The 14,725-nt window shown below is 36.2% G+C and overlaps 1 protein-coding gene across 2 annotated transcripts in view; it reads right to left on the reverse strand.

Annotated features, from left to right (window-relative positions):
- The window catches only part of LOC129227546 (neurogenic locus notch homolog protein 1-like), a 145,938-nt gene that overhangs the window by 25,942 nt on the left and 105,271 nt on the right, over positions 1-14,725 (reverse strand). For both annotated transcript variants that reach the window (XM_054862125.1, XM_054862124.1), the window contains exons 18-22: positions 14,272-14,430; positions 8,580-8,720; positions 6,023-6,129; positions 5,845-5,900; positions 531-697 (exon numbers count right to left, since the gene is read on the reverse strand). In XM_054862125.1, coding sequence (XP_054718100.1) covers positions 531-697; positions 5,845-5,900; positions 6,023-6,129; positions 8,580-8,720; positions 14,272-14,430 — 630 coding nt within the window. The remainder of the gene's footprint in view (positions 1-530; positions 698-5,844; positions 5,901-6,022; positions 6,130-8,579; positions 8,721-14,271; positions 14,431-14,725) is intronic.

Genomic DNA, 14,725 nt, shown 5'->3' on the forward strand with positions numbered 1-14,725 from the left:
GTTCAGTACATTTTCCGTCTCCCTAAAATGTATGTATGTGCGGATGTGCGGATGTATGTCGCATAACTCAAGAACGGTACGTCCTAGAAAGTTGAAATTTGGTACGTAGACTCCTAGTGGGGTCTAGTTGTGCAGCTCTCTTTTTGGTTGCATTCGGGTGCTACTAAAGGGGTCTTTTGCCCCTTTTTGGGAGGAAATCATTGTTAATTTTGATGTAAACTCAAGTGGTGTTATTATTTGGCGGTCACTTGGCGCTATATCGCCAGTCTTTTAGTCGCCAAATTTTGTCGCCAACTTAGCGACAAATTTGGCGATTTTTTTAAAATTGATCACTGTTGGTGATATTTAGAGAGTAAACTATTGAATCACATTAAAAATGCCAATAATGGGGAAATGATATTGAATTGGAGTAAAAGGAAGTCATGTGATGCACACACATCAGCTCGTTTTCATTCAACAGATAAGAAGAAAAATTTTCTATGTTGTATGAAGCATATTTTAATTCATTAAAATTTCGTGCAGATCTTTACTTCGGCTATATAGCTCCTTATCCATCACGACAGGTGGCAGCAGTCTCACGCTGCAGTTCTTGCAACCCAGGTCAAGACCCTTGTAGAATTGGTAACGATGAATGTCCCATTTGGTCTGATCTTTAAGCTGAACTAGCACACTACAGTTCAGTACATTTTCCGTCTCCCTAGAAAAAAGAAAGCACAAATTATCTTTTGAATGAAACAGTGAACAAAATATGTAGCAGAATCAAGAATTATAAAAGGGTTATTCAGTAAATCACCGCCCATTCGCCAGGGCTAAAGCAGCAATACGTGATATACACCGCCAGCTCAATCATATCCAGCCGAGGACAGCAGTTTCGTGCTTATTAGCACTCATCAGCCCGGCATAGGAAAGTGACTGAGCTGGAGATGGAAAACCTCTAAAGGAAGCCAAGAGTGCGAAACAAACTGGTAACTAATATAGAATATACCTTGCCTCGTGTTCAATCTTCGAGTTGAACCGAACCATTGCTTCGGTCACTCGTCTGGTCTGCTAATTCTAGATTAGCTACCAGTTTGTTTCGCACTCTTGGCTTCCTTAAGAGGTTTTCCATCTCCAGCTCAGGCACTTTCCTATGCCGGGCTGATGAGTGCTAATAAGCACGAAACTGCAGTCCTCGGCTGGAAATGACTGAGCTGGCGGTGTATTTCACGTATAAAAGGGTTGTTTTGAGAAAGCTATGCAGATCTTATAACCACAGCATTACGAAGTTGCCAGGACCGGTCCGTCCCAAACAGTAATTACAAAATGAGAATTATTATTTTTATACACTTAAAAATTATCGCGTAATAGTTACATAAATAGGGTATAGTTATTTAGGGTAAATATGAGATACAATATCGCTCTTTTAAACTGACGGACTCATCTATATATATAAAAATGAATGTTTGTCTGTATGTCATCCATGAACTCAAAAACTACCCGGCAGATTTGGCTGAAACTTTCACCGTTTGTTATTTTTGGTACTGGGAATGTTTATAGACCAGTTCGAAAAAAATCCGATCGATAGTTCCTTTTTTATTCCAATTTAAGTCACAATCCATTGGATAAATACGAATAAAATTATCGGCTAGAGAAATTAATTCGCGTGAAAGATCTCATTGATAAGAAGTTAGCTGTTGCCATTTTTCTTGAGTTTGAACAAATAAATTCTTTCTTTATTGTTTTATGGCTTTTCATGCAACGGGGGGATTTAAAACATTTTCTATTTGATATTTTTAGCGATTGATTGATCTTGCAAACTGCGTGAGTACAAAATTTGAGTATAGTCACGGCTTCACTTGATACCTGGACCTATTATTATGAAAATTGCTATATATATGTATTTTTCCACGGAGAAAGTGCATAATATGCTCATTGAAGTCGCTCGCCACCAGGTGGCACTGCAGAGTAGCAACTTCTGCCCCGTTCAACCGATTGTCATGAAAATCAGTATAATGATTTATTTTTTTGTTGGCGTAGCAACGCGCGTTGGGTACAGCTAGTAGTTACATAAATAGGGTATAGTTATTTAATGTAAATATGAGATACAATATCGCTCTTTTAAACTGACGGACTCATTGTTTAATACTTTGTTGGAAAAAGGAAGAAGATGCTTCTAAAGTATTGTATACTTAGTTATCTAAATTCTTTTATAATTAAAAACTGAGCATATGTATCTATATATGTATGTATGTATCTATCACCGGGGGGTGCTGTCGTTTTCCATTTTTGCATGGATGACAAAAGGAAGAAATTCAAGACAACTGATACGAAGCACCCGACGCTTTTTTGCATGACATTAAAATCAAGTGTTTGGTCTATTACTTTATATACGTATCATCCAAAGATTATTTTTTACTTTTTAGTTCATTTTGCTACAAAAGCGTGTTTCTTTTTTTCCCCTTTATTTTCCCTTTTTTTCTGTTTCGTTTAACTGTTTTACGAAAATATATTCATTTTAACGTTATTAAAAATCTTTTATGTTTATGAAATTTGTCCTCAAAAAAATTACTACTAAGGTCTCGGGCAGCATTCGAAACGCGGTCTTTCGAACTTCAAAAAGAGCAACTGTACCCCTTAAAGTGTAATAGTTGAGCTACATTCAACTGCACCAATTAATTGCTGGTCGAGTATTTGTCTAATCCAGTTAATCCATCTCAGTCATCACTGCATGTGTGTGGAAATCATATTTATATTACTTGGAAAATTTGAGACGCATTTTAATTAAAGTTTTGTTCAACAATGGCCTGATCAACAATGAATTGTCATTTGAAGGCTCACCTAAATTTCGGCATGAGTTTATTAAAAAACAATTCTATTTCATATTCTAATTACCTTGGAACTTTGGAACAAATTTTGTCTGATTCAGAAAAATCAAAGGTTTTTATAGATATTTTTAAATAATTTTTGCGAGCATTTTTTAATGTTTTTTTTTCTTTACATAGTTGGATTTATGCCAAAATATTGGCAAAAATTAGGAAAAAACTAACAATTAAAATAGTTAATTAATTAATTTGATTACAGAATATTGCTATCGGGTTTGAGTTCGCGTGCCAAATTTCAAAAGAATCCGATTGCAGGAAGTGGGTGAAATTTGACTTGCAAGATTCCGCTACAAGATACATACATATATACACATACAGGTGAATCTAATAAAAGCGTGTTAAAAATACAATCGTTAAGAACATTTAAAGCATTAATTTAGGAAACTAGAAAATAGCCCGTTATGGTATGACGGGTGAAAATTTACTTCTACATTTGATTGCGTTAATTACCTGTTTTGTGATATTTTGGTAGTTTAAGTTTTAACCCAAACCAGTGGATTAACCCTTAACTCCAGTAGATAGCGGTAATTGTTGACCATTTTTACATTTCTTCATTCCCCTGAAATGAGTCTTACCAGTAAAACAGTTAAGTTACCGGATCGAATTCAGTCTGTCACAATTAGGCATTTCCCTGGATGTTAAACTCTACCAAATCATATCAAATTATCATACCGTGGCGCGAGTTTCATTGTTGAAGCACGCGGGTTACTCGATCATCGGCTAGTATTTATAAAGGGTGTCCCAAAATTAACGCAAGATTTGAATTTGCCGCCATTTTTGCAATAAATGGTTGGCAACCCTGAAAAAAGAACAATTTGACAGCTGAGAGTTTAGGGTAACCAAAAACGGAGCGTTATACGATACAATAACGCGCTTTCATTATTGAACAATTGTTTCAAAAATAATGAAAGTTGAGGCTGGTCAAGCAGTTACTGTTATTGGCGCTCGGTATCGCAACACGGTAATGCACGGGTGGTTGTGGGCTTGTCGACATAGACCTTTGAATTCAAATAACCCCATAAGAAGAAATTTAAAAATGTTAAATCACACGATCTAGGGTGCCAATTCTGATGACCGAAATGAGAGAGTACGCGACTAGGAAATGCCTTATGCAGTCATTGAAATGTTTCACTCTCTCTAGCAGTATGGTACAATAACACCCCATTTTTACTAACCCTAAACTCTCAACTGTCAAATTGTTCTTTTTTCATGGCTGCCAACAATTTATGGAAAAAATGGTGGCAAATTCAAATCTTGCGTTAGTTTTGGGACACCCTTTATGAGGATAATGATGAACTTTTATTTGTTAATAATGTCCAAGATAAAAATAAACAATAAGTTTAGATTTTTTGTTTCAAAACTTTTGTATAAGGATTCAAAAAGGAACTGTTCTCAAAGGGGTGTTCCACATATCCCCACCCACCCTATATATAAAATTTTGAAGTGGTTCAAATTCAACCTACAGAGCTCAATGTTAGAGTGATTTACTTATGTCCAGGAGAAAATGAAATAGTCACTTGGGCTCGTTCATATTAATCAAATCTTTCACCCTTAATTTGGTGAATCACTGCTGTAGTTTTAATGTTTTGATGCCGGAGTGCAAGAAGACGGGAGAGGGGTCGCAAATCATTAGCCGCGTTCACAATACTTTTCGACCCGGTAAATCCCCGCTCTGACTCCGCAAAAAACCGATTGAAAACGTCCCCGTTTCCATGTAAAAAGAGGTTTTCCATTGTGCTACAGAAAGCGGGTTTTTCCCAGCATCCTGACCGGCTAGTAGACAAACTTGTTTCGCGTAATGCATTCAGGGTAAAATTCCGCTTTGCTCCCAAAAGCAAGCAGGAGGAGAAAAAATCCACATATACCCCGCAAAAAAACGGAATGAGGTGAAAAGCAGGTTTTTTCTGGGGTCGAAAGTGTCCATGGAAACGGCCTATTGAGAAGAAATAAAATGGAGGGAGTGAAGGCCCCAAGTCACGTGACAGATTTAGAGCAAAGCACTGGAAGAAATCAGGTTTCTTTCGCTTGTTTCAAGCAAACAATTCGTCGTTGTTGAGTCACATGACTTGGGGGTCTTTGGGTTAGCTTTTGCTAAGCCAATGGTTGGACTTGTTCCCTCCATTTTAATTCCTGCTCGAAGGTGAAAATTGAGCGATCGGTAGTTGTCGTCGTCCTTTGTTAGTCTATCGAAATGAGTCGGGTAGAGGAGTTAATCTTTAAAAGAAGAATTGATGGTATACTCGATGGTTCTATATTTTTAAGGCTGTTGGATGCAATACGTGTTAGATTTTATACGCACAATTTCTGAAAAGAATAATTTAAAAAGACAAATTAAATAAGCTAAACTATTAACATAGAGCTGAAGAGATTGTTTGTTTGAACGCGCTAATCTCAGAGACTACAGGTTCGAATTGAAAAATTATTTTTGTGTTGAATAGTCCATTTATTGAAGAAGGCTATAGGTTATATAACATTACGCTATGACTAGTAGGAGTGGAGCAGCAATAAATTGAAATTAAATCAATAATAATCATGATGCATTTTTTATTGCTTCAATAACTCGATCTTTTGTTGCCCGAATAACTCAGTCAGTAAAGCGCTGGGCCAGCAGCCTTAGCATTTCGGGTTCGAACCTGACTGCGGGCGGAAAAACCTTCAGCATTTGTTACCCGGTTCATTTAAAAAATAATTAATTTATAAATTAAGGGTTTCCAGTTATTTTTTATTGATTTTTTTTTTTTTTTTTTTTTCCGATTTTCTGATTTAACGTAAAACATTAATGTGGATAAGGGTTTGCAATTTTCTACGAAATAGAGCATGATGTACTTTAAATAGTTTTTTAATAAATTGCTGTCTTATGAACGCGGGTGAAACCGCGGGGCAGAGCTAAAATTAATAAAGGAAAGTATAAATTGTTTCTTAATATTATTACTGATCCAGGCAACGCTGGGTATGTTTGCTCGTAAATAATAATCGTACTTACGTGAACTTATACAAATATGCGTAGTCCAGAATTTTTGTCTGATAAACAGTTTTCATCTAAAAATAAATAAAAAATAATAATTAATTAATAGTAGAATTCTAGTGCAAGTGGGATAGTCTAAAAAAGCAAATCATTCGTCTTGCGTAAGATTCGAAAGAAATCGTTTTGCATAACTTACCGCATTCACAATGTCAGCATTCAAACGCACTGTATCCACAGAACCATCCTTTTTCAGGTAGTTTTTCTTAATAACTGGCAAACTCTGAATCATGAACGTGTTTTCGTCTAAAAATGGATGATAAATATTGCTTTTTATTTTTCGTTTGAAACAAAAATCACAGTACTACGACATTATATGGAAGATTACAGCATTTTAAACTATTTCAAAATATAGGTCGACTGTTAAGACTAATCTGCTGGATACCATGTTTGTTTCATTTTGCACAGTAAAGAATGTATAGTAATCGCGAAAAAGTTTTCACTCAAATAAATTTCTGCCTACATTTTTATTTTACTCACTTCTGAGTGAACTAATGAGAAGGCAGATAACTTGCACTTTGGTGTGCTAATAAACAAACTTGCGCCACTGGAGACATTTTTTTTTACGATTGATTCCTGTGCTTTTTCCAGCAGTAAAAGTATTAAACTCACACTATTCAGAGATCACGAGATGTTTTAGAAGTGGCAAAGGAGAAGGAAACCAACGACGATACCGACACCGATGATTTCAAAGATTTCATAAAACAAATTTTGAGTAATTTTTTGACATTTTTAAATCATATAAAAATGGTCGATATTTAGAAAATGCAAAACACTTCACTTTGTACAACTTTTTTTTTTTTTTTTTTGCATCGTTCGTCGCAAATTAAGGGTGTAATTCTTCGATTCGGTTCCAATTTGGCGCTATCAGTGATATTTGATTATTTATTGTAGATTTATATTAATTAATGCCTCTATGTATATATTTATCTGTTGGCTCAAAAATTTGCAGTTGCTTTTTTTTTTATTTAGTTTGAAGATTATTTGAACCACACTATTCACATCATTTGTTATCCTGTTCGTTACCTGGTGGTTAGTTTCCGGGGTTTTTTTCTTATTTTAATGGGACTTTTAGCCTTATCTAAAGACTTGTTTTATTAGAAACTCTATTAAAAAGGCCCAATACTGTATGATATTGCCCGACAAGTAGCTTCTATTTATAACTGTGCCAATGCTATGGTGACAATGAATGAAATGAAAAGTGATCGCCAAGGTTTTTAACAAGTAATGTACCTATAACGGAAAATGATTCAGATCTCTATGCGTAGAGAAAAATGTCTAAAAAGCTATTCATTTAATTATTGCTTCTAACGCTCGTACACTCACCCATTCCTTTGAGTTATTAAAAATCACTTATTTCTATTTATCAGACGTAAAAGGAAGTAGTGTCTACATCAGATTTTTTAGGATTAGGCTGAAAATAAACGCATGTGTTAACAAAAATATTAACGTATTCAGAATTCTCAAAAAAAAAAAAAAAAAAAATTAAAAATGGTTAATGAAAATGATAAAATAAGCTTTGTGGTACAGTAAGAGCAAAGAGAAAGAAAAATTAAAGTAAATAAAGCACACATTCTCAAGATAATACCGTAAATGTAGTATACTGCCGTGTGCAGGTAAAGGGCAGTAACTGCAAATTTTTCATTTTTTTGCATTTTTGTCATCTATTATACATTATCTTTATTGTAGAAGCTCGCTTATTTGGTTTCCGCTGAAAAAAAGGCACGAAAAAAACGTCTAATTCAAACATTTTCCTATATATTTCCCACCACATATTTCTTCAAATATCTCGAAAACTTATTTCTGCAGATACTGCCGTTTACCTGCACACGGCAGTATAACCAGATGCACAACTGCGTGGAGAAAAGCATTGGCTGCCATTTAACCCGCGAATATTACGGTATTCATGCCACCATCATTTACACCAAATCGATTGGCACTACAGCTTGTATTTTGCAGAGAATTTGTGCTTTATTTGTGTTGGCTTTTCACTTTAATCATGCAAAATGATTAGCTATTGGATTGCATAAAAACACATAGGGTAACGGCACCAGCAACAGACATGATTAAGACATCGCTCTCAGGTTAACTCAATTTTCTGAGCCTTTTAATGAATTTAGACTTTTCAAACTATTTTTCTCGCATGCACCCTATCTAATCTAACGTTTGGTTGCTTCTGAATCCACTGAATTAGTTAATTCAATATTTATTTGCTTAATTTCGAAAACAGATCCGACTTCCAGTAACATACACCGACAGTTCTCATGATACCCAACAACAGATAGGATGAGGAAAGGATGAGAAATGGACAGAATTCCCATTTTCTCTTCAAAATGTGCAAAAGTTCTTTATTTATAGATCTAAAACCTTATTAAATTCGAATGAACATGGAACACCAGCTGACCTCGCGGTAGCTGCTCATAATATTCCACCACTGCCTTGCAAATACCAACTGGCTCATAAAATTCACTCAGATAACACTAGAGAATTACACCGTATTCATGTGCCACAGCAACATCAGTTTTATCCGCCTAAAATTCTTATTATTTTAATCCAAACTTTCGACTGTCTGTTACTGGACCCTTGTCTGTTACTGGTGCCGTTACCCTAACTGTTTTACTTAAACAAATGAAAAGAAATTGGTAAAAAAAAAGTTCTTAGAAGACTAATTCCAGACGCAGTTCGCTCCTACTTACTTAGAATATCGCATCTCTGTGTCGTCTTATTCCATGCAGTTGTAGGAGGACATTTGCAGTTAGCGTTATGTAAGTCGTCCAGAAGACAGATCTGACCGCGTGCAGCACACTCGCTTGCATGGTTCTCCAGTTTGCATTTATCTGGAAATGACAATATTAATAAGGTTAAGTCACGACGAGTACGAATAAATCTTGTTAGCAAATGTTATGTTCTTGTCCTTTCATCACTCCAAAGCAATCTGGTTGATTTGAGTGTTTAAAGAATTGATTTAGCCCCGGCGGTCTAGCAATAAGTAAGGTAAAACTACACTGTTAAAAATTTTCCGGAAAATTTACGGTAAATGTTACTGGCATCCATGTTGCCAGTAACTATTACCGTAAAAATCAAATGTTACTGTAAAATTTTACGGTTTCCTTGGTAGGCCGCAGCAACCAATTGGCGCTGGGATCGCTTATTTCTCCGGTAAAAATTACCGTAAAAATCAGCTATGTGTTAGCCCGCCATTTTACAGTAACAATTACCAGAAAATCTTCCTGAATTTTTTACAGTGTATAGACTAATAATAAGAATAGACAGAGCTATGGCAACCCTTTAGCTGCTCATAAACCAAACCATGTGACTGGTGGATATCCTAGCAACAGCGGACATTGATCGTAGCAGACGATCAACGCCAGCGAGAAATTAAAATAAATAGAATTATGGGACAGGGAAGAATGATCTTTTATGGAGTCCGATTTGTAAATTTGTTATTCTAAGTTGTAAATATTTTGTTAATATAGTGAGTTTTTCGTTTAGATAATATTGTGCATTTTCTTTATTCAATTTCAATAACTCTCTAAGCAATTAAAGATGCATGCGCTCAAAAAGAATCGGCAAACGGTAAGATTTTTTCCTACAATTTTAATTTGAGATACCGATTAGTACATTTTTGCGTTAACGCAAAACGTTTACGCCATTACGTTCACGCCAACGCTGACGTAGCAGTTCCAAATGAAATAAAAGTTACTGAAAATGGTGATCAAAAACTAATTACTAATGTCAAAATAATGCATAACTACAAGAAAAACAGTTCACTCTCTGCACCTGGGAAAAAAAATTATAATGAAAACACATTACGTCTTAAAATACATGTCGTGTGCCAAGCTATAGATAATGTTGCCGTCTAGTAACCATGCTGCCAAAGTTTTCGCCAAGCCTCCCACCAGTCACATGATGTATCCATGAACCAATTTTTTCATCAGCAAGTCTGGGAAAGCTCGGTCTACCCTTATTATTAGTCAATGGGTAAAACACCAGCAGTGGCCTCTTCTTCAGTAGTGGCCACTTTAAGGTTTAAAACGCACTAGTAGTGGCCACAGTGAAGTATGTTTTTGAACTGTAGGTTGATTGCCCCTTTTGAAACTCAATAAGCGTTCTATAGCCCAATGCTTTCTAAATCTTCACAATTTCTAAAAATACCAGAATTTCAATTTGTCCAATTTTTATTAATTTTTCCTCAAACCTCAAATTTGATCTAGCATCGGCTACTCCAAAATCTGAAAATTTCAGTAGTGGCCATCTGACATTCTCCAATCCGAAGAATTTACATTACTTACTTTAAATTCAAATAACTGATGAATAAAATTTCTTCAATATCCCTAGAGAAGTCGCGCTTCGGTCGATTCCCCGCCCGTTGTCAGATATTTCGCTCTATCCCACCACCCCTTATTCTAATAATGGGGCCCATCCGTGCAGCTGAAGGTCAGACTCTTCCCAGCCCACATACTTAGTTCTGAGAATTTTCTTCGGTATTTCAAGGTTGCATAGCTTTTGGATATGTATGTTGGTCATTTAGATCAATAGCGCGCCATCCTAGGTGTCATTTTCTCCCTGGCACTTCCTTTCTTCTGCTTTCGTCTCACGGATCGCTACGGCGGGGAAAAGACCGAAGTGCGAGCACTAGCGTAACAAAAGGAAACACGACTTCTCTAGGGATATGATAGTTAAATTAAGTACCAACAAAAAATCACATTATTATTGTTCATTTCTTTCTTCAAAGTACAAAAGTAAACTTAAAGTACCCACTACTGAAGCACCGGCCACTACTGGTGCTTTACCTTAGATGTTACGAGAAAAGGTTTGCAGTATTAGCCATACCACAAATTTAACATGCAGTATACTGGTTCTCTTCTGCATAAATGTATAAGTAAAAAATCTCTCCGCTTCAAATTCTTTCTCTTTAAACATGGTTTTTTTTTTTCCGTTTTTCTACATCTTAGTTACATCAAATTCTGTTCTAACCACATGCATATATATATTTTTTAAATTGATTCAATAATACAAAATATATTCTTTTAAATGTTGTGTGAGCAAAAGGTTGGTTCAACTAGGGAACAATCATGCGAGTAGAACGGTTCTTTACTTCAAAGTCAAACTAACGTATGTCACACTATCACTACTTTGCAGGAGAGGGTAAAAAGTTTTTCTGAAGCTACAGTTTGCGACTTGCACTCTTATAATAATGATGAATAATTAAAAAGGATTTTTTAAAAATAGATTTACGTTGTTTAGGCCAAATGAGGAATAAGAGATTCAAAATACAATGCAGTTATATTCTAAAAATCGCCATTTTTTGATTGGCTTGGAGTCTGACTCTAGAGGTACAGAATGGGTCCACATCTGTAGGGTCATAGTGATGAATCCCCTCAATGAAGTCTTCATTAATTCTACAAACTGATTCTCATCTGCCTTTTACTCGGACTGATCCGCAAAGAAAAAATGTCAAAACATTTTCTGCTTTAAATTCGTATGAGTGTAAAGCAACCAGTGATTTTCTTATGGAAGATTTGGGACACTTTAACTATTTTAATTTTTCTCAGTCTTCGTGATGGATAATCTGTTTTGCGTTAATAATGTTGTAAGATTCCGGGCTGTTGTGCCATGGTCTGAGTGTTGTTAAAGCTTGACCGGAAAGAGAAGGCGGATGACCTTGAAGCAAAAAGATCATTTGTATCGTTTGTAAAAGGTTGATTGTTCTTATTTCGTAATAGATAGGATCAGTGAGAACGACTCTTACTTTTAGGTACTTTCTGTCTGATTCTACCTATTACAAATGATGCAAAATGAGGTTTCGCTTCAAGGTCATCCGCCTTCTCTTCGCGGTCAAACTTTACGGCTGCATCTGCGGCGGCCATCTTCAGTGTTTACTGAATTTTAGTGTAAACACTGAAGATGGCGCCACAGATGCGGCTGTAAATTTTGGAGTAACAACACTCAGTCCACGGCACAACAGGCCCTAATCTTACAACATTATTAACGCAAAACAGATTATCCATCAAAAAGATAGTGTAAACACTGAAGATGGCCGCCACAGATGCGGCCGAAATGTTTAGAGTAACAACACTCAGACCACGGCACAACAGCCCGGAACCTTACAACATTATTGACACCTGCCATGAAAGCCTTCATGTTTATATTGTTTTGCGTTAATTCTTCTGAGTTGATACGAATTTTAAATTGTGCTCAAATGAACTCGAATTTTGTCTCCATGCCTCACTCGACTCTCAACTCAAGATTCAATGAATTTCAAATGTGCGCAAAAGTTACGAAATGCAATTACTGCATATCAGTGCACATGATTTTTAACCTATTTCCGTTAGTAGTTTACTTATCTTAACAAATCGATCAAAATGTGTGTGTTTATTAGAATATGTGGGGTGTCTCATGGATTTATATTTCGTTTGAGACGCATTTTCAAATCTGTAACAATATAGCGTATATCATGCACATATTACAAACTGCCACCTGCCTTCTCTAGTGGTCAGATAAATCTGACTGCGACAGGAAGGTCCGGGTTCAAATCCCGGCTCGAGCAAGGGCGTACTTTCTCTCTCCTGTCCTTGTCCTTTCGTTCTGTGAATGTGTTGTGCTGTGAATAGTTGCCTACCCTATAAACGGGTCCATATGGCATGTGTGTACTGTAGAAGTCGGACTTCACACCAAATTACGGTACAGTTGGAAAAGTGAACCAGCGCAGCCCAAATTGCCAGCTTAACTGGCACACGACAACAACAACAGTTGACACATAATTCGGGATTTATAAGGAACCCCTTAATTAAAAAAAAAGAGAGTTTGTCTGCTAATTTGTACTTGATGTATATGTTTCAATGCTGTTACTTTGTTCCACAAAGGTACTTACATTTTTTCATTTCATTTTTAACTTATCTGTTTATCTGTTCAATGCTTATCTTTGAAACCAATTTCTTAATGTATATTTATATTATAGCGTTGTAGAGTCAACTGCGTGGTGTAATGGTAAGGCGTTGGCCTTCTGTGCGTGATCCGGGCAGGGGCGGATCCAGAAATTTTTGTAAGGGGGGGGGTCAAGTTTCAATGGTCAAAGTTATACCTCCTTACGCAAAAAGTATTAGTTAAGCAGAGGTGCCTCCACTCCAAGGGCGGTGTACACCCCTCTCCAAAAGGGAAAGGAATCCTTTCAAATCCCCCCTCTCCTTGAATTTTTATTGGCGCAACCTGTGTCATGGACAATATTACCTCAAATTTTCGTTCTCAACAGCCTACATTACCATAAGCTTAGAAATGTATGCGATTACAACTATAAACTACAGTGAAACCTCAATAAGTAGTCGACCGGTTAAGTGGTCACTCCGTTTAAGTGGTCGTTTTTCTTTAGTCCCGACAAAGTCTCTATCACAGTAATGTAAAATGATCCTCCTTTACTGGTCACCAAATTTAATTTTACCCGGTTAACTAGTCACTCAAAAATTGTTTTCTGAAATTCCTTCTCCTTATCGGATCTTAGAAAATAGTGTCGAACTTAGTTGAAAGGCTGTGTGATAGTCATTTTTCCTTGAATTCTCGATCCTCGGTTCTATTCATTCAAAGCATACTTCTTGCTGTGACTCTGCCGAGTGCCGTGAATATGAATCTAACTCCTTCCAGCAAGACATACAAAATCTAATACCTAGAAAAAGTTAGTCAGTATTTAACAAACTACAAACACAGAATTTAAAGCTTGATGTATGTTAGAAGATATCGTTTCTTGTCGTAAGCAACAACTTCATTAGTCAACATTGAAAGATTGTATTAATGTACCGTAACGACATTAGAATAAGTTGTTGTTATTTAGTAATGTATGAGTAAGAGAAAATAAAACAAAGAAACTATCATTAGTATTTTCCCCCCTTTTTAATATTCCCACTAATTTATAGACATTGATTACATAAGCTATTGTTTTTCTCACAGAATTCTACTGCTATTCATGAATTATTTGTAAGGATTTTTTTTTCTTCCTTAATTTCCCACTCCACATAAGTAGTCACTCCGTATAAGTGGTCAAAAATTTTTGGTCCCTTGAGTGACGACTTAACGAGGTTTTACTGTAGTTGGAAAATGCACACACAACAAACACACAACACTTGGGGGAAAAACGTTAATATTCATTCCATGAATTGTCGTTATAAAATTTTTGTCACAGGGGGGGTCTGCTGACCCTTTGACCCTCCCCTGAATCTGCCCTTGGATCCGGGGTTCGAATCTTCAGTCGGTGGATTTTTGAGATGCAGAAAATCGTCAGCGCCCATGTCGAATGATCATGCAGCATGTGAAAGATGTACGCAATAACACTATGAGTTTTGTGCTGTATAATTTCCCTTCGGGGTTTTAAAGAAAAAAAATCTTTTAATGGATTACCTGTGCATATCCCCTTTGCATTTTTAGAATACCCAGGTGGACAGACACATTCGTAACCTGAACCTGGTTCCATTCCTGGCTTGTTCCAATTGTTTTTGCATACAGATGCCCCAACTCTGTCACACTCTTCCTGTACGTCCACATCCGAGCATGTTTTTTCTGTAAAAAAAAAGCATAGTGAATTATCAGACTGGCTCCGTGGATTCTTATCGATAAACACCAAAACCTTGATTTGGCATTTGAGATTTGTGCGGAACGATCGATATTATTTTACCAAATTCTGCAACTATGAGGTTGCTGGTTTTTTAATAAGCATTCTTATTTTTTCATCATTTAAATTTCGTACGCCTAAGAAACAAGTGTTTGGTTTTTAGTTATGTATTCGAAATTGAATCTTTATTAACTACGGTAAAACTCTACGTCTGTCGTACAAAACAATAATGAAAGCCAAAAG

The sequence above is a fragment of the Uloborus diversus genome, chromosome 8 (genome assembly GCF_026930045.1).
Source record: "Uloborus diversus isolate 005 chromosome 8, Udiv.v.3.1, whole genome shotgun sequence".
Taxonomy (NCBI): Eukaryota; Metazoa; Arthropoda; class Arachnida; order Araneae; family Uloboridae; genus Uloborus; species Uloborus diversus.